Source organism: Podospora pseudocomata (assembly GCF_035222375.1).
Source record: "Podospora pseudocomata strain CBS 415.72m chromosome 1 map unlocalized CBS415.72m_1, whole genome shotgun sequence".
Lineage (NCBI taxonomy): Eukaryota > Fungi > Ascomycota > Sordariomycetes > Sordariales > Podosporaceae > Podospora > Podospora pseudocomata.
In genome coordinates, this window is record NW_026946363.1 from 7569830 (window position 1) to 7592952 (window position 23123).

The window sequence follows — 23123 nt, forward strand, 5'->3', positions numbered from 1 at the left end:
CAGATGCAGGGCCCAAAAGATGGCGACCCAGGGGTAAAAAGCAGAAATGGAGCCAAACCGTTCCCTGCCCCTTGCACTAGCACATGCTGCTCGGTTGCCGGTGTTGCAGTTTCCATGGAATGCCGTCTCTTGGGCACGCGAAGAAGGAAAAATTCGACGGGCTTTGACACCGAAACTTTTGGGCAAGAAGTCGGTGAGCTTAAGACAGACAAGGGCGACCACGACGCACACGACAGTTGGATTCGCCAGCCTGGGCTTCCGACAGCGACAGGGGACCAATTGCATCCACAGTTGCATTAGCGGCCTGGTGCAGGCCCATGGATGGATGGCTGGCGGTGTGCAGCCTCTGCCTCTGTGTGACCGAAATGGAGGTGTGATGGAAAAGTCATGGAATGCGCCTCCCGTCACCTAAACGGAGACGCTGACACCACGTGAAAGGTCACCGATGTGCGTGGTGAGCAAGCATCACCAACTAATGCCACGCCATTCCCGATCTCATCGCCTTCCGCACTTTCCAAACTTATCAAGTTCCCGATCTTATCAGAAGTCTTGGTGTTGTGGTGGAGTTGCTGTCTCTAACGAACGGAGCAGTAGTGATGTCTCTCCTGCCGTTTGTTGCACAAGGCCGGAATGGCGGGATGGACACCTACCTACCTACTGTACCTCTTCCTCTTTCAATGGCTCGTGAGCCCTGAGAACACGGGGCATGAGTCCAGCAACCTATCCAATCCACTGGTGCTGACGAAAGCATGCCTTGGTCATATGTATCCATCAACAGTAACCTGATCATGATGTGTTACATGTAGCCACTTGCCCCTCTTTTGGGTTTAAAGTATGATTGATGAAGAAAACCGCCAGACAGACCGCACTTTGCCGCTAATAAAGTTAGGAATCTTGAAACAAAAAGGCGGACATCGACAGCAGAGGACGTTCCACAGTGACAGTCCCGCTCCTTGGGCCGTCTCGATGTCTCACCTCTGGCTCGACGCTTGTGTCCACGCACACCGAAGATGCCGCTGTTCTCTCACCTTTCCACCAACGGGTGTGAAGTGGAGGGATCTCAATCAAGGTCCAGTCAGGTCAAGGTTTCTATTATTTCTTGTGTGCCGTCGGAACACTAGACAAGACCCGGTTGGTGGTTTTAGTCCGAAAAGTGTGTTGATTGCATGAGATGTCCCAAGGCGATGCAGCCTCATTCAGAACTTGCGTCCGTATCAGGGTGTTAGACTGTTTTAGTATCAGTCGGGTACCATCTCCAGCTTACAGACCTGGTGTACTGCCTGCTCACGGTCCCTGGATTGATGGGCCTATTTGGACCGCGGAGAATACATAACGAGGTATTCTTCATCTAAAGGTGAAAGCTGCTGCATATCACACCGAATCCCCAACCCGCCCGGCGGTGAGGCGGGCTGCCAGGCACCCCACTCGCGGCTCCGTGGCGGGGTCTGGGCACGGATCACACGCCCGCTTTTTGCGTCTCCTCTTTGGTGTTTGAAGGCAGTTGTGGCCTCTCCAGCCCACTTCACACACCACCTCCATCAGCTCAACTGAAAGTGCTGGGGCGTCTCCGGGCTTCCTGCCTGCATAGACAACTGTCGATTTCAAGGGAGTCCAGTCAACCCTTCTGCAAGACAGGCACCTACCCCGCGATATTATTACACAGCCTCAAGCTTGAAATGTTGATATGACCCATCAGCAACGAGGGACCAAGACGCCCCGCTCAAAAAACATAAGCCTTTTTGCCCACAAACCCAGCATGGTATTGCTATTCCAGCCTTGTGCCACGCCACAGCCGTCCGAATGGGCTTTCCAGACCTGATGGGCTCCTCGACAGCCCATCGCGGCGCGCGAAAGAGCAATAAAGTCCCGGCCGCAAACACTCCCCTCGAGATGACACCGGCAGCTAGAACTCCAAAGGATGCTGTCAGCCATGCTCTTCCAGAGTATATCGCAGAAGAGGAACATCTGAGGCCCCTTGGCGAGACAGCACCCGACCTGCGAGAGCTGAATGCCTGTCTCGACGCACTGGCAGCCGTCTTCCCCGACATCCAAATCGAAGTATTCCGAGAACTGTTGACCAACTTTGACGGAGAATCTAGGCTTGCTCTCGCTGCCGACGCTTTGCTCAAGAATCGTGCCGTCTGGGTGAAAGGCCGCTGGAGGATTGACAAGGACGGACCAGGCGGCATGGCTGCCAAAGAGCACCAGCAAAGGCCCGGCCAGAATGCCGCAGATATCAATCGAGGGTTCGAGCGCGTGCCACCGACCGAAGTCTTTAGAAGCCATGAGTACAGAGCTGCCGTGGAGAATCTGGGTCTGCAGGAATTCAAAGGCTTGCAGCGATCAACCATCAAAGCCGTCCTGGCTGAGCATAACTACTCCTACCTAGAAGCCCGAGAGACTCTCGTGGGGTTGGCATCCAAGTCGTGGCGCTTCACTATCTCTTCCTTATTCCGGGGACGCAAAGTTATCTCGGCTGCTGTGGCGGCCCAACACCCCCTGATCATCTATAAATCAACTGGCCAAGGGTCTATCGTCCCGACTATCAAGTCTACCGGAAGCGCTGAGCTCGACAGGGAGCTGTATGATGCCCTTATTGTGCCACTGAAAACGAAGCAGCGAGCTGAACGCGAAGCAAAGGATCACGAGTTGGCCGTAGCCATGAACAACGCCGAAGCCGAGGAGACAGACAATCTGCTGGAGTGCGTTTGCTGCTATACCGAGTCTGTCTTCGAGGAGTTCACTTCTTGTAGTGCAAACGGGCACATGATCTGCTTTCGTTGTGTACAGCACACACTCACAGAAGCCATCTTTGGCCAAGGTTGGCAGCGCAGCATTGACCCAAACACAGGAACCCTCCGGTGCCCAGCCGCCGAATCAACAGAGTGTGCCGGATGCATTCCATCACATCACTTACACCGGGCGCTGATGGAAGATAAGACCGGCCCTGAGAAGCTTCACAAACTTGACCAGCGACTCGCCGATAATTCTCTGGTTGCGACCGGTCTGCCGATAATCCACTGCCCCTTTTGCTCCTACGCCGAGGTAGACGATATTTACCACCCTGAGACTGAAACTCAGCTCAGGCCCCGTTCTGTCAACATCTGGAATATCATCCTTGTCGTCGCATGCCTCTTCACCGTCCCCTTCCTGGCCCCGCTGGCTCTTCTGATGGCTTTTATCATATTCCTGCTCTTCATCTCCCACCAAACCTTCGGCACCAGCGTCATGGCTGAGCTCCGCGCTGCTCGTCAACGCCAACGCCGCCGCCGTCGCGGTCTCCGCTTTATGTGCCAGAACCCTCTCTGCGGCCGCGCCTCCTGTCTGCTGTGCAACAAGGCGTGGAAGGATGTTCATGTATGCAATGAGTCCAGCCTTGTCGCTCTCCGAACGCAGGTGGAGCAGGCAATGAGCTTGGCCATCAAACGGGTCTGTCCCAAATGCAACACTGGGTTTGTCAAGACCTCGGGCTGCAACAAGCTGACCTGCCCGTGCGGGTACAAGATGTGCTACGTCTGCCGCAAGGACATTGGGAACGGCGCGTCGACGCAAGATGTCGGCTATCAACATTTTTGTCAGCATTTCCGGCCACAGGGCGATGGGACAAAATGCAAAGAATGCACAAAGTGTAATTTGTGGGAAAAAGAGGACGAGGAGGCGGTGCTGGACGCTGCGAGGAAGGAGGCAGAAAGGAAATGGATGGAAGCGGAAAAGAGGGAGCTCTCTGGACCAGAGCAGACATACTTGACCGAGGGGGTGGCGGTGAACTCAACGAGGATGGGGGCTGTGGTCTTGGGGGACTTGCTGAAACGTGGGAGATGGCCCACAATGGGGGAGGTTTGTGATGTTATGGTTGAGCAGTTTTTGAACCCTTGAGTTGTGAGTAAACAAGACGGAAGGGCATTCCAATGTAAACTGGAGACCATGTCAAGACGCAGTGTGATAACGGAATGAAGGCTCTATTGGATATCGTACCAAGTAAAATGATAATGACGAAACAGTCCCGTTTTGTGTGCCCATCTCGCCGAGACCATCAACACCTGCATAATGTATATACCTGATTGTACTGTCCATCCCAACTAATTGCTCCATAGGAGTTCTCATCACCAGTCAAAGCGCGTGCACACACACACATACACACACACACACGCACTGAGCCACATCAGTTTTTATTCCCAAAGCCACGATCCACCGTTTGATTGCCACCAGCACTCAACCGAGCCAGAAGTTAAAAAGCCAGAGAGTAAACCGCGAGTAGATCAGGACATCGCGAATCCTTTTTGCTTCTGGCCTCCTACTTTTTGACCAACCCGACACACTACTACTGCCCCCTAAACTCATGAAAATGAAGGAAACAAATGACGAGAGAAGAGGTATATTAAGAGACATAATGACCCGACACAGTTCGTGCTTCATGGTCGCCAACCACGCAAACCACCCAACCCAGCAAAGAAAACAAAAAGGTCGCTTCGCTTCGAATCACAGACAAAACCAAATAACAAAATCCTTCCCGTGCCCCGTTTCGTCCATCCGGGTTGCCGGCTACCCATTAGAAAAAAAAGCCAGCCCGGTGCATTTCCCGTTTCCCCACGTGTCGCTAGTACTTTTTATCTCGAAAAGGACCACAGAACCAAGAGAAGCAAGAAGAGGAGACTGACGCCAAGATCGGGAATAACAAGAACGGAACCCAGGGCCTAAAGCTGTACGTTTTATGCCATCCCTCGAACCCATCTAAACCAAGCCGGAGAGCTAATAAAAATCAAGCCGAGCAGAGCCCGTGGGCCAGACGTTTTGCTATGACGCGGTCACTTCGATCTTTGTATCCTCCTCCATTGACTCTGGTAACGTCTCGTTGGCTGTCTCAAGGGCAGTCTCCGCCGCGGGGTTGACAACCGGTTCGGGAATGGGAACGATTTGAATGGAAACGGGTTGGGGAAGAGTTTCTTCCTGCTGATGATCATGCTGTTGTTCAAAGACAATCGGTTGCTCTGGTTCCTCTACCCTTGGCTTCTTGGCAGCTCGTCCGTCCTCGAATGTGTGATCCCGGGAATCCCTGGCTTCCTTGAGCTCAACTTCGAGTTCATCTAGGCGCCGCTTAAGCATGTTTTCCCTGCGGTGGCTTTCCTCCAGCTCGTTTTGCAACTGCGCATGCGCAGCACTGAGGGTTTCGGCTTGAACAGTCGCGACCTCGAGTTGGGCGGTCAAGGTTTCATTCTGGCTTCGAGCCTGGTTGAGGGCATCCGTCAGAGCATCCATTTGTGCGCGGAGCTGGGCATCCGAATCAGAGCCGCCATTCTCTGGCTGCTGTCGGGCTTGCGCTTGCAGCTGTTGCTGTTCTTGTTCGAGTTGTTGGATTCGTCCACGGTACAATTCTTGAATGACCTCGAGTTCGCTCACACGCGTCCTCAGCTGCGAATTCTCGTCATGTCCCTGAGGCATATCTGTGCGCTCGCCATTCAGGGGTGAAGCATGGCCACCAGGCCCGCTGGCGACTTGAAACCCGGACAGCTGTTGCGCCTGAAACTGTTCATCTTGATTTCCGTACATTGGCGCCATGTGCGGGTTGTACATGTTCGGTGTTCCGGTGCGTGAAATGGGGGAGTTTGTGTCGTCCATGTGGCCATTGGTCGATTTTTGCGACGGTCTGCGAGCGCCATTCCCATTGGCAAGGTCAGCGCCGTTCACGTCGGCGCCAGCGGGGGGAGCTTGGTTTTGTTGCGCCTGGGCGGGGATGCGGTTAGTGATTTGGTGGCTGGACACCTCCTGCGCTTCAATTGCGTACCTTTTTCTGCTTTGCAAGATCAGGGCGCATAGTCTTGACGCGATTGCGGCTCTTGATAACGTCGGTCTTGAGGGAGCTAGGCCGAGGTCGGCCATGCAGTTTGAGAAAGAGACCGCAGGCATTGCAGAGGACGGCGCCGTGCTCGTCACGTCTCCATAGCGGCGTGGTCGAGGTACCGCAGTTCTGGCATGTGGGCTGTGTTGATTCACGGTCATGGTTAGCCATGGTTGCCATGATGGCGGTGCGCTCCAAGGCGATTTGACGAAAGAAAGGGGCAGAGCGATTAGATCGTGACGATAAGGCGCCTTGATAAATGCGAGGGAGGGATAGATATGGGAGGTGGAGGAGGGATGATAAGAAGATGATAAGGAAATTTTTGAACGGATCCCAAGTGTGGGGCACCAGTGATAACACAATCGCTTTTTGGGCGACTGATCGATCTGCAGACAGCGCGGGAGCCAGTGTGGGTTGGGGGCTTAGATAAGCGCAACCCCACCGGATTTTTTCACCCTGATGACATCGTGAAGAGCCAATTGGAGGGGAAAAGGGCGGCCAACAATGGACATGGGTTCCGTCCGACTCTCCCTGAACCCGTGCGTCCTTGGATTGATTCGCAAACCCCTCTGCAAGCACTACAATCGGGCCTCGGTGATGGATTGTCGAGATCGTCTATACGACATGGGTGGAATTGACGAGCAAACAAAGTGTGAATCTGAACGTACCAAGTTACCACCCGGGCCAGGATGGGTGCTCGCAGGCGACGTTCTAGGAGGCATCGCAGGCGCGATCGCAACAGGCCTGAACGAAACAAATGCGTTAGTCAAGTTAGTTCCATAAACAGGCAAGCAAGCAGTGACAGCTACGGACTGGATGAACCGGAGTCACAATGGCCTGCAACGAATACAGTTCGAATGCGCGTCTCCAGCAGCTCCATGCGCCACAAAGAAAAATAACACTGACCTAGGCTGCTGTATCTGAGGGGTGCCCGTACCAGGGGCGAATGTAGAGATACCCGGGAGCGGGTTCAAGGGCGTACTGCCAGAGGCTGTACTAGGCGCATCCGGGTGCGTCGCTGCCAGGCTCGGAGAAGTAGGCCGCGCCTCGGGCTCAGGAGCTGAGGGCAGTGGTGGCCCCGATGACAGGCCTTCGGTCGCCGCGCTTTCGTCCATCTTCCAGTCAGGATGAAAGGGGATTTGCTGATTGATATCCGGGGGCGGCGTCGGCTCCGGGTGCAAAGGGGAGAGATGGGGAGGCTGTAATTGCGCCAGTTTGATCGAGGTCGTGAGAAACACTGTGCGCCGTTGAAAGGTCGCGGTCGCGAAAGAAACTTGGAGGGGCGTCGACGGAAGACTGCGGAAGGAGACAGGTTTCCCGGGGCCGGGCGGTCGGGGGAGCCGGGAAAAGAAGCGGTGCCGCACAGCGATTCGAACGGCAGTCGTGCTAAGGGCAGTGCAATGGATCGGAGCATGCGAGATGGGGGGCGCGAGAGGCAGTGGTGAATTCGCCAAACACGCGCGACGGGTGCCAACAATTGCAAAGGGAAGCGGTAGGCGGCAAAAGCGGACAAAGACTGGAGATTTCCTCGTTCTCTCTCGATCTAAGACATTACAATACTAATCAGTCTTTTTTGCGCAAGGCAAACGAGGGAAAAAGCCGACACGGGGAATAAACAGAACGAACAATACAAGAAACAAATCCCCTTTTCCAGTGCAGGACGATCGAGCCTCGACTTGTAGGTTCCTGTGTTACAACACGGAATTACACAGTAGCGCTAATCCAAATCTTTTTGAGTGGCTAGGGACCGACCGCTATATTTGGACGCTTGGCACGCTGATTGGCTTGGTTTGCAGCTTATCGTCCAGCAGAGCCTCGAAATAACCTACACTGTAGGTAGTGATCAAATAGTATTTGGGAGTCACATCTGAAGGGATATCCAAATATCACTTGTGATCATGTCTATGCTCTCATCCCCCTTAGGAGCGCAAAACAAGATCCCATCTATAAGTCTATACATAATATTAAGGTGACGCTTTTCTCCTGATCCTTCGTTTACTTGTCTACATGGCAGACCCTGGAAGCAAGGTGAGACCAAGTTTAGCAGATAAGATACGAGATAGGAGCTTGGCGATAAGAAGCAACCAGCGACCCCAATGTCCATGGTGGTTTGTACTGTGTGCCAGTATCCATTATAGCACGTCAAAAACACCATAGTTGGCGCATGAAGAACCGCAAGCGTTATGGTTCCTGAGCTGAATTCAATGATTGATCAAGACAGTTCATGGCCAGTCAAAAGCCGGCCGCCAAGTGGCAGGACAAGCCGTCAGCTGGTCGAGCTTTGACATGTGTGCCCCACTTTCTGGCCTGCAAGGTACTGTGCTCCAAAAATTTCCATCGAAGACAAGCCAGGATATTTCCAACATCAACAAACCGCAAATCTCGAGTCGCAGCACGGCACGTTCTTTGACATTGGCAGTAATTGTTACCACCGCAAATCAGTACTCCACCACGTCTGCCTTGAATTAAAAGGATTCGCCGAATTTCTTTGCGACAATATGCCATCGACACACAAGAAGGAGAAGCCATGGGATACCGACGACGTTGACAAATGGAAGGTCGACCCGTTCACCAAGGAGGATTCGTCTGGCGCATTCCTGGAGGAATCTTCATTCATGACACTATTTCCCAAGTATCGTGAGCGCTATCTGAAGGATTCTTGGCCGCTCGTCACCAAGTCCCTGGAGAAATACGGCATTGATGCAGTTCTGGATCTTATTGAGGGTTCCATGACTGTCAAGACGACCCGAAAGGTGAGCAACCACGTCTTCAATCAACTTTACTATTATACCAGATACTGACCAATCACATCTAGACATACGACCCTGCCGCTATTCTTAACGCGAGAGACTTGATCAAACTTTTGGCGCGGTCGGTTCCAGCACCCCAGGCAATCAAGATTTTGGAGGACGGAATGGCGTGCGATATCATCAAAATTCGCAGCATGGTACGGAATAAGGAGCGGTTTGTCAAGAGGCGGCAACGTATTCTGGGACAGAATGGCACCAGTACGTTTTGTGCACGGTTTTTTTCACCTCCTACGGCAGCCCACAGCTGACACACGTTACAGCATTGAAAGCGCTAGAACTTCTTACCCAGACCTATATCTTGGTCCATGGTAACACAGTATCAGTGATGGGTCCATTCAAAGGGCTCAAGGAAGTAAGAAGGGTCGTGGAGGATACCATGCAAAATGTGCATCCTATTTACCTGATCAAGGAACTAATGTAAGCTTGTCCTTTTCGCCCACACACTGAACAGATTCACTGACGGTGTCTAGGATCAAGAGAGAGCTGGCCAAGGATCCCGCCCTGGCACAGGAAGACTGGAGCCGGTACCTACCAAACTTCAAGAAGCGCACATTGTCCAAGAGACACAAGCCACATGTCGTCACGGACAAGTCCAAGAAAACATACACGCCATTCCCCCCTGCACCCGAGAAGAGCAAGGTCGACCTGCAGATCGAGAGTGGCGAGTACTTTTTGGGCAAGGAGGCGAAGCAACGGATGGCCGAGCAAGAGCGCGCGGAGAAGTCGAAGCAGAAGAAGGAGGAAAAGAAGCGAGAACGCGAGAAGGAGTATGTGCCGCCGGAGGAAAGTGCTTCCAAGTCCAAGAAGAGAAAGACATCGCGCGATTGAGGTTGAGTGGCGGAGGGAAAGGGAGTTGTAATGGAGACCTGTCAATCTGGATGTTCGAATCCAGAGCCCATGATACCCAAAGCAGGGCCTGATGCTGACTGAGTTGGCGCAAATCTTCTGCTTTTGTGACTTTTTTTGCTTTGAGGACAGTGATCCTCTTTTGGTTGGCGAGTTTGGAAAAGGAACCGAGGCACTGGCGTCATCGGTTTCCATATCCGTTGGTGCGGGGGAACGTGGGGAAGGCAGATCCGGGCCCGAACTCCTTAGCGCCGGGATTCGATTTCTTAAAGGGACGACACCCAGTGGCTCATCAAGGTTGATCCCTTTCGTTATTACTGACTGCATTTATGTACATTAATTGATATCTCGATTTAAGGTGATTCACCACATTCACCATGCCTCAAAATCAGAGCCTCACCATCAAGCCTATCGAAGGTGCAAAGCCGGGCAAGGTCTATTATCCGTGAGTTTTGGCGTTCCCATGCAACTCTCTCACCAAGTATTAATAAGCTTGAAGCCTTCACCTCAACACATCACCTGTTCCCACGCCCGGACCGGGCCAGGTGCTCGTCAAAGTGCAGGCCAGCGCTCTCAACCACCGCGACCTCTTCATCCGCCAGCACCTCTACCCCGGCATCTCCTTTTCTGCCCCTTTGCTAGCCGATGGTTATGGAACTGTGGTTTCACCAAGCTCATCACCGTTGTACAACAAGCCCGTCTTGGTCACACCCTCGCGCGGCTGGATTTCATCAACTGACGGCCCTGAACCCATTCCTGCGACGGAAACCAACAGGGAGGAAAAGGAATGGAGTGTAATTGGCGGGTCGGCTCGTTATTCTGATCAAGGAACGGCTCAAAACTTCATCGTGGTGCCCGAGGAGGAGGTATTTCCTGCTCCGGGCCACTTGACATCCGTGGAAGGGGCTGCGCTGCCTTTGGCTGGGTTGACGGCGTGGAGAGCGCTGATCACAAAGGGGGAGGCCGAAAGAGGTCAGAATGTGTTGGTCACGGGGATTGGCGGAGGTGTCGCGCTCGCGGCTTTGCAGTTTGCGGTGAAGAAGGGGTGCAATGTTTATGTTACTTCGTCGTCGCAGGAAAAGATCAACAAGGCGTTGGAAATGGGCGCCAAGGGTGGGGTGTTGTATACTGAGGCGACTTGGGAAAAGACACTGCTGAAGCAGCTGCCCAAGACAAGGCCGTTTATCGATGTCATTGTCGACGGGTCGGGAGGAGATATTGTTGCCAAAGGAATCAAGATGCTAAAGCAGGGAGGCAAGATTGTGGTGTATGGGATGACAGTGGGACCGAAAATGGAGTGGAACATGAATGCCGTGTTAAAAAATATTGAGTTGAGAGGCACGAGCATGGGCAGCAGGGCTGAGTTTGGGGACATGGTCAAGTTTGTGGACGAGAACAAAATCAAGCCGGTTGTCAGCCGGGTTGTGAGCGGTGGGTTGGAGAACATCCAGGACATCGATGGGCTGTTTGAGGATCTCAAGGGTGGCAAGCAGTTTGGCAAATTGGTCATCCTGGTAGACCGAGAGGAAGAAGGGGCGAGGTCACCCAAGTTGTAGGGATGTGTGCAACTTCTCTGTATCAATCTCTAGCCTTTTTGCTGATGATTTATGCTGAGCTCAGCTCTTGAAACGCTCGCGACTTTTGTTTCCCTAATGTTCAGGCAACCTTCCTTCAAATCGTCCCACTACTTACTATCCCCATTATCAAGAGAATGAATCGCCGCGGCGACACCCACCCACTCCTCCAGACTCCTTACATACCCATCCGCGGCTGCGTCAGCTAAGCTTTCATGACCCCAGACCACTACCTCGTCAAACTCAGCTTGCACCTCCAGTCTCCCATGGCTATTTTTCTCGAGATCTATCACATCTGCCTTTCCGTTCTGATCTGGTAATGATGAGATGGCAACAACACCTTTGTATCCTTCTGGCAATGCGACGGGCTTGCCTCTTAGCTTGCGGCCGCGGAAGTAGGCTTCTTTGATGCCTGCAGAGAATGTTAGTCATGGATGAAAAAGACCTGGAAAATGCTAGAGGGCATACCTGTTGATGATGTTGATGTTTGTGGGTCCCAGAAGGACTGTGTTGGTTCGACTGGCCCGGTATGATGGATTTTGCAAGGGAGAAGGTGGGCCGTCGTTCTCTTTGGCGAAGAGGAGGCAGAGCCAATGTCAAGAATTGGTTGCGATGTTCCCATTTTGTAGATTCGATCAAAGAAGGATGAGATGGATATCCTTTCTGGTGTCTTGAGTGGGATGAGTTGAAAGGAGCGCGTCAACAACGGAGAGTTTAATTGAAACGCGATTGGAGACGCGTCGCATGTCCACCAAGATTCTCAGGTGGGGCGCCCCGACCCTAACCCGGCCGCGCATTTGATGCCCCTGACACAGTTCCGCCATCAACGTGAAAGACAAACTGGTTCCAATACAGGAGATTAAATATTTTGATTGATCTCAGTTACATATGAGTGAACTCTGTCTTGCACTCACACAGGATACTGAATATTGGCGGGCTTGCGGCAGTGAAGAACGACAGGGGTGATGTGATGATGTGATATGGCCCTCAACAGATATGAGACGAGCAGTTCATACTGAGAAGTGGCCCTTCCAATTATTTTACAAGATGGGCTCGAAAAGCTATCCTTCCATTTGCCTCCTGTGACAGTCTATCGACCCGCCACATTAGCAAAACCCCTTCTCCGCCGACACGAACCCCATTTAATATGTTTGGTGGTGACACGATCGATATATCGTGCATGTTTCTCCAAGAGCGGGCAAGGTCTCGCTTTGTGTCGATATTCTTCAAGTGATCGCATTCCTCTGCTGTTCATGGCGGCCACATGCGATTCGCGATGACTGTCTTCGGAAGAATAATACCATAATATCAGTGGCCTTAATAGACTGGGTCATCTCCTGTCAATCGTCGAAGGCGGTCCAGATAAGTTTGGACACTCCTGCCAGGCTGGAGACAGCCTTACATTCTGTTTCCAGCATTGACACTTCCAACAGCCAGCGTCAACTGGTGATCTACAGATGATGTCTTTCATATTCCGTGGCCATTCACTTCCTCTTCGACTTTTTGCCCTTCCCTGCTTTGTTCGGCCTCTGTTTGGTCTTGACATCTTCCGGATATCGGTTCGCGTGCTCCATGTCGAAGGCCGGCTTGTGTTTTCGAAACAACAGCATGGCCACCCTTGCGTCTTCGATACTGCTGTGTTGGCCCGTTTGGATCTCCAACCCCAGAATTTCCTTTGCCAGTGCTTTCAAAGCAGGCTTGGGTCCGTTCCCGTACTTCTTGAACCCCGAAAACTTGGCTGTATCCCGTATCATCTTCATTGGATGATCAAGGTCAAGACACTTGAGATCATGCTTGACATCGTGACCGACAACTATCCTGCCTTTTAAAAGCTCGGCTACTTCAGCCTGAACTTCAGAAAACGGACGGGCATCCCTCATGTGTTTTGGCGCGATGCCAGACACGGCAGTTCGCCAATCCGTGACCTTTTCGCGCTGGAGAACGTAGGAGTCGTAGATTTGGGTGCCATGGAAATCAGTTATTGAGACACGGGCGAGGGAAGAGTCAACGCCACCGGGGCCGAATCCGACCATTTCGCAGTCTATCGCCAGGTATTTCGTCCTATCCAATGAAGCTGTTGGGGAGAGGCCCTGGTTGGGGTGGCTGGGCAAAGAGGACAGGAGGGTGGGGGAAATAGTGAGGTTGTAAGCTTCCGACAGTGACTCGTGGGAGATGCCATGGTTTTGCCTCAGAAAATGAATAGATGGTTGGTTCGTGAGAGGGGCCGTCGAGGTGACTGGTTGAGAAGAGACAGCGCCCATTTTTTCCGTTGAACTGGTTGCCGAGGTCGTATTTGTTGGTTGCTTCTTCGGGAAGGAGGATGTTCTGGTCCTTTTATTTTTCGGCTTTGAGTCTTGATCATCAGATGCTGACTTCCTCTTCTTATTGTTGGCAGGGGCTGAGGGACTGGCTGAGGCTGATGAAGAGAATGCTGGTTCTGAAGCAGATCCAGCTTTGAGGCGTGCTTGCAGAATCTTCCAATTCGATGAGAGTTCTGGGGCCATGATGGCGGATTCGAGAGTTGGTAATGTTATTTCAGGAGCATCCAGTCGGGATTTATGAACCTCGACAGTATTGATGATGTTCTAGGTGTTGGAGTTAAGTCCTTTTGAGTGAGGATAAATACATTGAGATTTGCACCATGAACGAAAGTGGACCAGTGAGGTGAAGTTTCGAAAGGGTTAGGGTTGGCACCGCCCCTGCTTGAGATTTAAGCCAAGGACTTTTTGAGCAACAGCCGCAGCCATCAAGGTGCCTGACATGGATTGTTCTGGGCCACTGGCGTGGCGCCAGAAATTGTGGACCGTGCCCCAGAAGTCCATCTTTTGGAGGGGCAATTAATTCACTGCAACAGCTCTCAAATCCTAAGCTGAACTGCAATTGAGTACTTCGTAGCCAAGTCGCATCACGACGCCCATCAACTTCCCACCAACCTCCGACAGCGCGCATCGAAATTCATCATGAGTCCTAGCGGAGAAGCAACCGCCGGCCGCGATGAGCCACGGAAAAAGGGCATCGCGACAGCGGACACTCTTGTGTAGGGATTGCTCCTTGTTCATATGTGTGTCGCATTCGTGGCTGGCTGTACTGACATCTTTCGACAGCGCTGGATGTGTCGCTTATGTTACAAAAGATGGCGAACCGCGTCGCGCAACCATTCTGGGCATCAGGGAGACAAAAAGTGGGCGCCAATGGTATGCAAACTTCGACAGCTTTAACAAACGTCTCGACGAGTGGGTGCCGCAAGCAAGGATAAATTTCGACAAGGAGGTCGAGTGGCCGAACCCCGAAAAGGATAAACCAAAGGACCCAAAGAGCAAGAAGACAACCGCCGCAACATCCAAGAAGTCACAACCGTCTAAGAAGAACCAGAAACGAGTCAGTAAAAGGGAACAGTCGGTTGCATCCGAAGGCCAGACGCCACACCCCTGGACGGAATATGTCGAGAATGGGCAACACAAGGATAAGAATCAGGAGACGGAGGAGAAATCCATGGGGAGTTTGGAAGTGGGAGGAACACCTGGCGTTCTTGGACCAGACGAAATGGAAATCGACGATGACGAGACACCAGCCGGCGCAGCCAAAAAGGACAGCCTCGGCCCTTTTAGTCGTCAGCAAGAGATTGAAAAACTCCGGACGTCAGGGTCCATGACTCAAAATCCAGCTGAGGTATCACGGATCCGAAATATCTCACAAGTCGAGTTTGGACGGTACGTGTTGTTTCCATGGTACTTTTCGCCATACCCCGAAGTGTTCAGCCAGGAGGAGTCCATTTTCATCTGCGAGTTCTGCCTGAGCTACTACGCGGACATGAAATCTTTCTCAAGACATCGGCAGAAGTGCACACTTCAACACCCCCCGGGAAACGAGATCTATCGGGACGACTTTGTGTCATTCTTTGAGATAGATGGCAGGAGGCAGCGAACGTGGTGTCGGAACCTGTGTCTGTTGTCAAAGATGTTTCTTGATCACAAGACACTTTACTACGATGTCGACCCATTCTTGTTCTACGTCATGACGACGAGAGACGAGCGAGGGTGTCATCTTATTGGATATTTTTCCAAGGAAAAGGAAAGTACAGACGGTTACAACGTTGCGTGTATTTTGACGCTCCCACAGTATCAGCGGAAAGGTTATGGTCGTCTTCTGATCCAGTTCTCGTACGAACTTTCCAAGATTGAGGGCAAACTTGGATCACCGGAAAAGCCGCTCTCAGATTTGGGTTTGCTGAGTTACCGCCAGTACTGGTCAGAAAACATCATCGACCTGCTGCTGGGCTTTAGCGAGAGAGATGAGAAGTGCACCATCGAAACCATTGCACAGCACCTTGCCATGACGGCCACCGACGTTGAGCATACCCTTCAGGCACTAAAGATGCAGGTCTACCATAAGGGTGAGCACAAGATCGTGCTGTCGGACAAGCTGGTGGAACAGCGGGCCAAGAGCAGAACGAAACAAAAGAGACTGATTGATCCTGAACGGATCCAGTGGAAGCCACCCGTGTTTACAGCATCATCAAGAACTTGGGGTTGGTAGGATGATCCCAAACTTAGACTTATGTGGTTAGGGGTAGGCTCAATGGGAAACGAGGGCTTGCCAGTTCAACTTATTCTTGAGAGCGTACCAGCTGCAACTTTGGAAGTACTTTTGGCACCCTCTCGACAGGAAAAAAAAGTCAGTCTACGCGGCTCGACTTTCTGAACGCGAGGAAATGGACTGGTCAGAGTAGTAGAGAGGACACGCTGTGTAAAATAGGTAATGTAGATGATTAGACGACAACCAATGATGACGGTATACGCATGTATTGAGTACCGTGTGCAGATTATGTGCATATCTTCATAACGGGGCAATTAAACAGGCCCCCACACTCGCGTTGCCCCTTTTTGACTAAATCGCGTGTCCCGCGTTTTCTCGCGTTTCTATTGACTCGGTGGATCTTCCGTCTCTGTCCCTGACAACGCAGCTTCTTTGCGACAATCTTTCATCCCAGTCAATTTTCCCCGCCTGGTTTTGGTCGCATTTACAACCAAACAACCCAACGAGCCACTACTTCAGCTGTGTCTCTTACACCGGCTGTAAAGAGACGATAGACGATTCCACTTGTACGAGAAACGAATTCAATAATAACGAAAAATGGCAACACCATCAGCCTCCAGTGATGCTGGGTTCATGATGTCGGATGGTCTTTCGAGGACACCCCGCGCCGGCGGGAGACAACAGTTCCCTTCCAGCGGGAGACCTCTTCCTTCGGAAAGTCTGGGTGCGCCCAGCGACGATGAAGGTGGTGGCGGTGGTGATGGCTTTGCAGACGATCAGGTTCCAGTGAGAGCCAGACCGACAGATCCTGCCAATATTCCCCGGGTAGAAGATAGCATTGGACGCATGGTGCAGGATCACTTTGAGAATTTTATCGAAGGGTATGTTGCCTTGTCCCTTGCAGAAGCGACCAGCACTGACAATTCAAGGATAGATTCGTCGAGACACCGACTTCCTCTGGCCAGCCTACCTCCTCAGCTGTGACCACAGACCGCTATTATGTCGCCCAAATCCATGGCATGCGTACCTATCAGTTGTCGACCCTATATGTCGACTACAAGCACCTTTTGAGCTGGAGCAACGGCGCCCTGGCCGACGGTATCATGAACAACTACTATCGTTTCCTGCCCTTCCTGACAGCGGCGCTCCACAACCAGATCGCGAAGCACGAGCCTCAATACTTCAGGGAACACAGACAGCCAACCGCCTCAAGCCAGCACCACGGCACTGGTAGCAGCACCCTGGGTGGAACTGGTACGCAGTCCGAGATGAGCAGCAAGACCGCCAACCAGCAAACTGACAAGCTGTTCGCCATCGCCTTCTACAATCTCCCCCTTGTTTCCCGAGTCCGGTCAATGCGAGCCAGGAATGTTGGCCAACTATTGAGCATCAGCGGTACCGTTACCCGCACATCTGAAGTCAGGCCCGAACTGGCCCTCGCGACGTTTGTTTGCGAAGGCTGCAGAGCTGTTGTTCCAGACGTCGAGCAGACCTTCCGGTATACGGAACCCACCCAGTGCCCCAATGCTACTTGCCAAAATAGAACCGCGTGGAGGCTAGACATCCGGCAGAGCACCTTCGTTGATTGGCAGAAGGTCAGGGTGCAGGAAAACAGCAGCGAAATCCCTACAGGGAGCATGCCAAGAACGATGGATGTGATCCTCAGAGGAGAAATTGTGGACAGAGCAAAGGCAGGTGAAAAGTGCATCTTTACAGGCGCCTTGATTGTGGTTCCAGACGTCAGTCAGCTCGGGCTTCCGGGTCTCAGGAAAACGGCGGTGAGGGATGATAGGGGTGCTGATGCTGGTGGGAGTGGTGTTGGTGGTTTAAAGGCGCTTGGTGTCAGAGATCTGACCTACAGACTGGCCTTCCTGGCGTGCATGGTCACGCCGGATGTGTCTTCTCTTGGTGCCTCTGGTGAGGCCCAGATTGTGGACATGATCGGCAGCCTGAACGGTAATGTGGCGGTCGAGACGGCGGAGAGCTTGAAGGAGATGCAGGATGCCACGCTGAGCTCCTATACACAGGCTGAGGTGGACGATCTCCGTGCCATGGTACACAGTGATCACATCTATTCCAGACTGGTGCAGTCGGTTGCGCCAATGGTGTACGGCCACGAGATTGTGAAGAAGGGTATCCTCCTGCAAATGTTGTCTGGAGTGAGCAAAAGCACGGCAGAGGGGATGCAGCTTCGTGGAGACATCAACATCTGCATCGTCGGTGACCCATCAACCTCCAAGTCTCAGTTCTTGAAATACGTCTGTAATTTTGCTCCACGGGCAATCTACACTTCTGGCAAGGCCTCCTCCGCCGCCGGTCTCACGGCCGCAGTGGTCAAGGATGAAGAGACTGGAGAGTTCACCATCGAAGCCGGCGCTCTGATGCTTGCGGACAACGGCGTCTGCTGCATTGACGAGTTTGACAAGATGGATATTGCCGACCAGGTCGCCATCCACGAAGCGATGGAACAGCAGACAATTTCCATCGCCAAGGCCGGTATCCAGGCCACCCTCAATGCTCGCACCTCTATTCTCGCTGCCGCCAACCCTGTTGGAGGTCGGTACAACCGCAAGACATCTCTCCGCGCCAACATCAACATGTCCGCTCCTATCATGTCTCGCTTTGATCTTTTCTTCGTTATTCTCGACGAGTGCAACGAGCAGGTTGATCGTCACCTGGCCTCTCACATCGTCGGCATCCATCAACTCCGTGACGAGGCCGTCGTCCCAGAGTTTTCGACCGAACAACTCCAAAGATACATCCGTTTTGCCCGAACTTACAGGCCAGAGTTTACCGACGAGGCCAAAGAGGTGCTTGTGCAAAGGTACAAGGATCTCAGAGCCGATGACGCGCAGGGCGGCATAGGTAAGAACAGCTATCGCATCACGGTCAGACAATTGGAAAGTATGATCAGATTGTCAGAGGCCATCGCCAAGGCGAACTGCGTTGAAGATATCACGCCAGATTTTGTCAATGAGGCCTACAACCTGTTGAGGCAAAGTATTATCTCTGTGGAACACGATGATGTCGAGGTTGATGAGGAGGATGAGCAGCCTGTTGAGGACGGGGCTGCCTTGAGAGCGGCTGCTGACGCAGCTTCGGGATCTGTTCCTCCTGAAGCTGATGGCGAGGGTGATACAGCCATGGGAGATGCATCCGCTGCCGCTGTGCACAAGGAGAAGCAAACGGTTTCGTATGACAAGTATATCTCCATCGTGAACTTGCTTGTCAGCAAGGTTGCCGAGGAGGAGACATCTGGAAACAGCGAGGGCATCGAGGGCGAGGAACTTCTTCAGTGGTATCTGGAGCAGAAGGAGGAGGAACTGACTGGCGAGGAGGACTACGAGCAGGAGTTGGCACTGGCTAAGAAGGTGCTCAAAAAGATGGTCAAGGTGTGTACCTTTCAATATCACACGGTTGTGAATCGATTTGCTGACATGGGCGTAACAGGACAACATCCTCATGGCTATTCGTGGCGAAGGCATGCAAGAAGATACGGAGAATGGCCAGGCCGGACCCTCGGCCGTGGCGCAGAAGATTGTCTATGTCCTGCACCCCAACTGCGCGGTTGAGGACGTATGAGCTGGTCTACCGCATGGCGAGACACCTAGAAATCTGGAGAACGGATAAGCGCGTAAGCATGGCAGGGAAGGTAAAGCGAATTGGCTGGGAGCATGGAGTTGTATATCGCCTGGTTTTCAATGATACCTACTTTTGAGACTGTGATTCAACCGTTCCACACAGGTGTAGATGCTAACTGACCAGCGTTTGTCCCAGCTGGTTTGAGCGGGGGCGTCGCAGCACCAGATCATTGTTGCTTTTCCCCGCAGCTTTTTGCGTGTACTATTTACAACCATACCTATCACCAGTAAAAACAATCTTGCCAAAACTTTTCATCAAGTCAGAGCCGGCGCCTTCGGGTCCTCCAAGCACTGATCCACCCTCATCAACCTCTTCCCGCTCGCTTTGGCCAGTTTGATAAACTCGGGCAACAAGTCCACCGTGCTTTGGTGCAGGTAATGCATCACCATCAAGTTACCGCCCTTGGCCAGATCGCGCTTGAACGCATCGAGCTGCTTGTTGGGAGTGGATGATTCAGCCCAAAGCCAGTCCTCCACGTCGATGCTCCACCCAACAATATACGGCTCTGGATCGTTCAGGTTTGCCGCCAGGCGCTGTCTCATTCTCGCACCTTCTGTTCCGAACGGAGGGCGAAAGTAGGACGACCGTAGGTTTGGAAACACCTGGCGGACGGCACCAATGTCGTTTTGGATCTCCCAGTCAATGGCTTGCTCGGTGGCGAGGCCTTCCATCTTGGGGTGCGTGTAGCTGTGCAGGGCGATCTGGTGGCCGCGAGAGGCCATGTCTTTGTACGCTGCTGCCAGGCCGTTGCTCTGGTCTAGGAGGGGCAGGCCAACGGTGAAGAAGGTGAGGGGGATGTTGGCTTCTTTGAGGATCTTCATGACCTGGGGGATGTACTCTGGGTTTCCGTCGTCAATGGCAAAGGCGAAGGAGTTGGGGCGGGTGCAGGCGAACACTAGCCTGCCCGAGGCTAGCTTGGGCGGGATCTTGAAGTTGGACGGGATGAAGGTGACGATTTCGATCTTGGTGATTGTTGTCGGCTCTGAAGTGTAGAAGCCGCGGAGGTTGAAACCAATGACGCGCTGGAGGTTGATGCTGAAGTGGGTGATGGGGACGTAGATGTCGGAGGTGGTTGCGTAGCGAGAGGCTTCCACGGAATCCCAGGTCTCGGGGTAGGGGGCCATCGTCTCGTTGCACTTGGAGTTGTGTTGTTGGAGGGCGATACTAAACTTGTTGCTACCCGAGTACGCGATATGGAGATAGCCTCCTGTCAGGTTGCGGAGGTCAGCGCACTTGTTGGCCAACTGAGTGTTCCAGCTTTGATCAGAGTCGTTGGTACGGATTGTAATGGCGTTGTTGCCAAATGTGACCGCCATGCCCTCATCCGGACCGTGCCATTCGCCCAGCGAGTTGGTATTTTCGTTGGAGAATGTGTCAATAACATAACCCTTGGCACTTGGGGTTGCCACCTGGGTTGTTGTGCGCGTGAGGGCAGAGGGAGCTGGTGACGATGCTGGCGCGACGTACTCGGTAGCTGTCGATCCGCAGTAGAAGGACATGGGGCCGAGGATGACGCCCGCATTGAGGCCGGAAAAATAAATCATATCCAGCTTTGTCGTATCGATGCCACTGAACGCTGAAAAGGGGAAGGAGTACAGCTTCTCAGTGCCATCGAATGTCCACTTTAACTGCGCTGTTGTCAAACTAACCGTCTTGACGTTGTTTGAGCCGCAAGTATCGGACCATCCCAGAGCCACTGAAAAGCTTGTGCCTCGTGCCGCCCTGACCCTGAACGAGATGCCTCCGTATCTGTTGTTGGCATTCAAACAACCAAACTGACTGTAAAAGTACGAGTTGGCATCTTTGGGGTAAAGGAGGACCCTGTTGTTGCTGACAACGACACTTGACATTGTTCCATCATCGCTCGTTGCTTGCCCCATAGCGTTGTAGCCCAAGAATGTAAGACGGGACTGAGAAGCCCAGTCATCAATCAATAAGTTGGAGCACGTTGCGGGCTGGCTGGTGGTAACTGGCGGTGCTATTGTGGATCGAGTTGCGGTAGGGACGATGGTTGATCTTGTCGGTACACCTGAAACAATTAGATGCCTAAACAATTCACTCCAATGAGTGGGATCATACTTGTTGAACCAGGGGACGTTGGCTGAGCCACATTCCCGCATATCCATGTGATATTGCCAATCGACCATTGAACATTGGACTGTGAAAATACAGCCCAAACCCAACCGACAACAGCATCGTAGTTGGGTTCGTTGTCAAAGCCGTCCAAGGGAACATTAATTGTCTGGCGGCTTCCAGTCAGGTTCTCGATGATGGTGTAGTGACTCTTGTATGTCCCGTCGTTGGCGCTACAAGACGAAGTTGTCTGAAGCTCTAGAGCAAACGAAGCACCGGCAGGGCCCTCGACAGTGAATTGCAATCCTCCATATCCGTTTGTAACGGCAGGTTGGCATTCGAATGATTCATAAAAATACGAGGTGGTATCCTTGGGGGTGAAGACAACTTGACCTGTCCCAGCCGCAATGAATTCCATTGAACCGTCATCTGTTCTCAGTTAGACACCAGAAGACAGCAATTCGAAAACTAACCCACCGCCGTTTGGGGATTCAAGGTTATTGACACCGCTGGTCCATTTGGTGAAGTTGTCGATAAGAAGATTAGATGTGCAGGCTTGTGCGTGTACTCCAGAGGCAGCCAGCATGCCAGCCAGCCCGGCGGCGAACCAACGCTCGAAGAACATGTCGGGTGTGTCAGACAGTTCTGTAAATATGAAGGAGCAGGGTGTTTATCATGGGCCAAACTTCGAGGAGCATTGCTTGTATATGTATTCTCCGCTTCGCCTCTGAGATGCAACAACTACGGCTAGGGATTTCGGTTGGCGACATGCCCGATCGATCCATGGAGAAAGAGGAGTTTGGAAGCTCCCCCTAAAAACGAATGTAACAAAGTCGATGGTTCAAGGACCACAGTGAAACGTCGAGTGGGCTCAGCTTATAGGGCTTACGCCATGAACACCCATTTCCTGGCAAGAAAAATAGAGTGAGGCGGCATGGATGAAGGGGTAAATTCGCAGCTGGCGAGCCAACCTTGCAGCCACCCTCGCTTACCTCCGCGGATTGCAACTTCAGATTTCTTGGTGAGCTTGTACGTTCTTGTGAAAGCTTGTCCCAACATTGCCGCTCAGGGCCATGAACCATGATGTGAAGCGAATATCGAGCTGACCTAGCAACAGCAAGAGATTGCGTATCGAGCATACATAGCCTGGCCATCTCGTGTACACACGGCAAAATCGCCAGTGTGTAGCAACAAGAGTCATCGTTCCGCTTTCCGGCTTTTTCGGGCGTCCTCAAAGGAACAACACCAAATGTGCTCCAAATGAATGCTGGCAGCTGTGAGCAAGTTTGCCAGTTTGCCATCCATTCTCGCTCTCAGCGCCTGATGAAGATGTTGGACGTTTAATTTAGCAGTGCGGAGACTTCTCGGCACTCGCATCGTGGCAGCCAAGAGCTTGGCACGCAGATCCCGTACTGCCAAGGTCCTGGGGTCGAGCTTGGATCCAGGGGTGAGGCCCAGGTCCCTTACAGATGGTGTGATGGCGAGGATGGTTAATCAAGAGAGCATCAAATGGGTCGGTTCGTCGGCACGATTACCTGGAGCTTCTTTGCGATGGATCCTTTTTCTGTTTGAACGTTACTTCGAATTTTGTATATGGTTTCACGCCAGCGAGATGGGTATTCAGCCGAGTGGCTATTTTCTGCACCTCAGCTCGTTCCAGTCGGCAATCGAGAACTTCAAGGCTGGCGGCGGGGGTTGATTGGACTACATGAGCAGTTCTGTCGAAAATTCACACACATGGAACAATCCATGGCGTGTTTGCTGAGCATAGGTAGGCTGCCATGCCTAAAGCCTTGATCCAACAAC

At 52.5% G+C, this 23123-nt stretch overlaps 9 protein-coding genes across 9 annotated transcripts; 5 read left to right on the forward strand and 4 right to left on the reverse strand.

The window, feature by feature from the left end:
- Nucleotides 1-1800: 1800 nt before the first annotated feature.
- Nucleotides 1801-3876, forward strand: QC762_123990 (uncharacterized protein; the record flags this gene model as incomplete). Its single annotated transcript, XM_062886819.1, has 1 exon — nt 1801-3876. The coding sequence occupies one exon, from the start codon at nt 1801-1803 to the stop codon at nt 3874-3876; it is 2076 nt and encodes a 691-aa protein (XP_062749979.1).
- A 918-nt stretch (nt 3877-4794) lies between these two features.
- Nucleotides 4795-7975, reverse strand: QC762_124000 (uncharacterized protein; the record flags this gene model as incomplete). The annotated part of the gene is made up of 4 exons (XM_062886820.1): nt 6743-7975; nt 6505-6580; nt 5783-5977; nt 4795-5721 (listed from the first exon to the last, which is right to left on the reverse strand). The coding sequence occupies exons 1-4, from the start codon at nt 6949-6951 to the stop codon at nt 4795-4797; spliced, it is 1407 nt and encodes a 468-aa protein (XP_062749980.1). The 5' UTR covers nt 6952-7975.
- On the forward strand, nt 7753-9474 carry KRR1 (ribosomal RNA assembly protein krr1; the record flags this gene model as incomplete). The annotated part of the gene is made up of 4 exons (XM_062886821.1): nt 7753-8589; nt 8652-8844; nt 8907-9063; nt 9117-9474. The coding sequence occupies exons 1-4, from the start codon at nt 8335-8337 to the stop codon at nt 9472-9474; spliced, it is 963 nt and encodes a 320-aa protein (XP_062749981.1). The 5' UTR covers nt 7753-8334.
- A 395-nt stretch (nt 9475-9869) lies between these two features.
- Nucleotides 9870-11048, forward strand: QC762_124020 (uncharacterized protein; the record flags this gene model as incomplete). The annotated part of the gene is made up of 2 exons (XM_062886822.1): nt 9870-9937; nt 9992-11048. 2 exons carry the CDS (start codon nt 9870-9872, stop codon nt 11046-11048), a joined length of 1125 nt encoding a protein of 374 aa, XP_062749982.1.
- On the reverse strand, nt 11045-11782 carry QC762_124030 (uncharacterized protein). Its single transcript, XM_062886823.1, has 2 exons — nt 11535-11782; nt 11045-11478 (listed from the first exon to the last, which is right to left on the reverse strand). Exons 1-2 carry the CDS (start codon nt 11686-11688, stop codon nt 11177-11179), a joined length of 456 nt encoding a protein of 151 aa, XP_062749983.1. The 5' UTR covers nt 11689-11782; the 3' UTR covers nt 11045-11176.
- Nucleotides 11783-12550: 768 nt separating this feature from the next.
- REX4 (3'-5' exonuclease) lies at nt 12551-13570 on the reverse strand (the record flags this gene model as incomplete). The annotated part of the gene is made up of 1 exon (XM_062886824.1): nt 12551-13570. One exon carries the CDS (start codon nt 13568-13570, stop codon nt 12551-12553), a length of 1020 nt encoding a protein of 339 aa, XP_062749984.1.
- On the forward strand, nt 13256-15602 carry ESA1 (Histone acetyltransferase; the record flags this gene model as incomplete). Its single annotated transcript, XM_062886825.1, is given in 3 exon segments — nt 13256-13668; nt 13679-14103; nt 14171-15602. 2 exon segments carry the CDS (start codon nt 14027-14029, stop codon nt 15600-15602), a joined length of 1509 nt encoding a protein of 502 aa, XP_062749985.1. The 5' UTR covers nt 13256-13668; nt 13679-14026.
- Nucleotides 15603-16199: 597 nt separating this feature from the next.
- Nucleotides 16200-19328, forward strand: MCM6 (MCM DNA helicase complex subunit mcm6; the record flags this gene model as incomplete). The annotated part of the gene is made up of 3 exons (XM_062886826.1): nt 16200-16483; nt 16537-18994; nt 19053-19328. The coding sequence occupies 3 exons, from the start codon at nt 16200-16202 to the stop codon at nt 19182-19184; spliced, it is 2874 nt and encodes a 957-aa protein (XP_062749986.1). The 3' UTR covers nt 19185-19328.
- Nucleotides 19165-22841, reverse strand: QC762_124070 (uncharacterized protein). Its single transcript, XM_062886827.1, has 3 exons — nt 21795-22841; nt 19315-21746; nt 19165-19217 (listed from the first exon to the last, which is right to left on the reverse strand). Exons 1-2 carry the CDS (start codon nt 21940-21942, stop codon nt 21283-21285), a joined length of 612 nt encoding a protein of 203 aa, XP_062749987.1. The 5' UTR covers nt 21943-22841; the 3' UTR covers nt 19165-19217; nt 19315-21282.
- Between the last annotated feature and the right edge of the window lie 282 nt (nt 22842-23123).

Bases quoted from the DNA above. Each gene is read 5' to 3' on its own strand.
- QC762_124030 (XM_062886823.1), bottom strand. From the start codon at position 11,688: ATGGGAACATCGCAACCAATTCTTGACATTGGCTCTGCCTCCTCTTCG. The intron at 11,479-11,534 runs GTATGCCCTCTA...CATTCTCTGCAG, and splicing joins AACATCAACATCATCAACAG to GCATCAAAGAAGCCTACTTC.
- QC762_124070 (XM_062886827.1), bottom strand. From the start codon at position 21,942: ATGTTCTTCGAGCGTTGGTTCGCCGCCGGGCTGGCTGGCATGCTGGCT. The intron at 21,747-21,794 runs GTGGGTTAGTTT...AACTGAGAACAG, and splicing joins CCTTGAATCCCCAAACGGCG to ATGACGGTTCAATGGAATTC.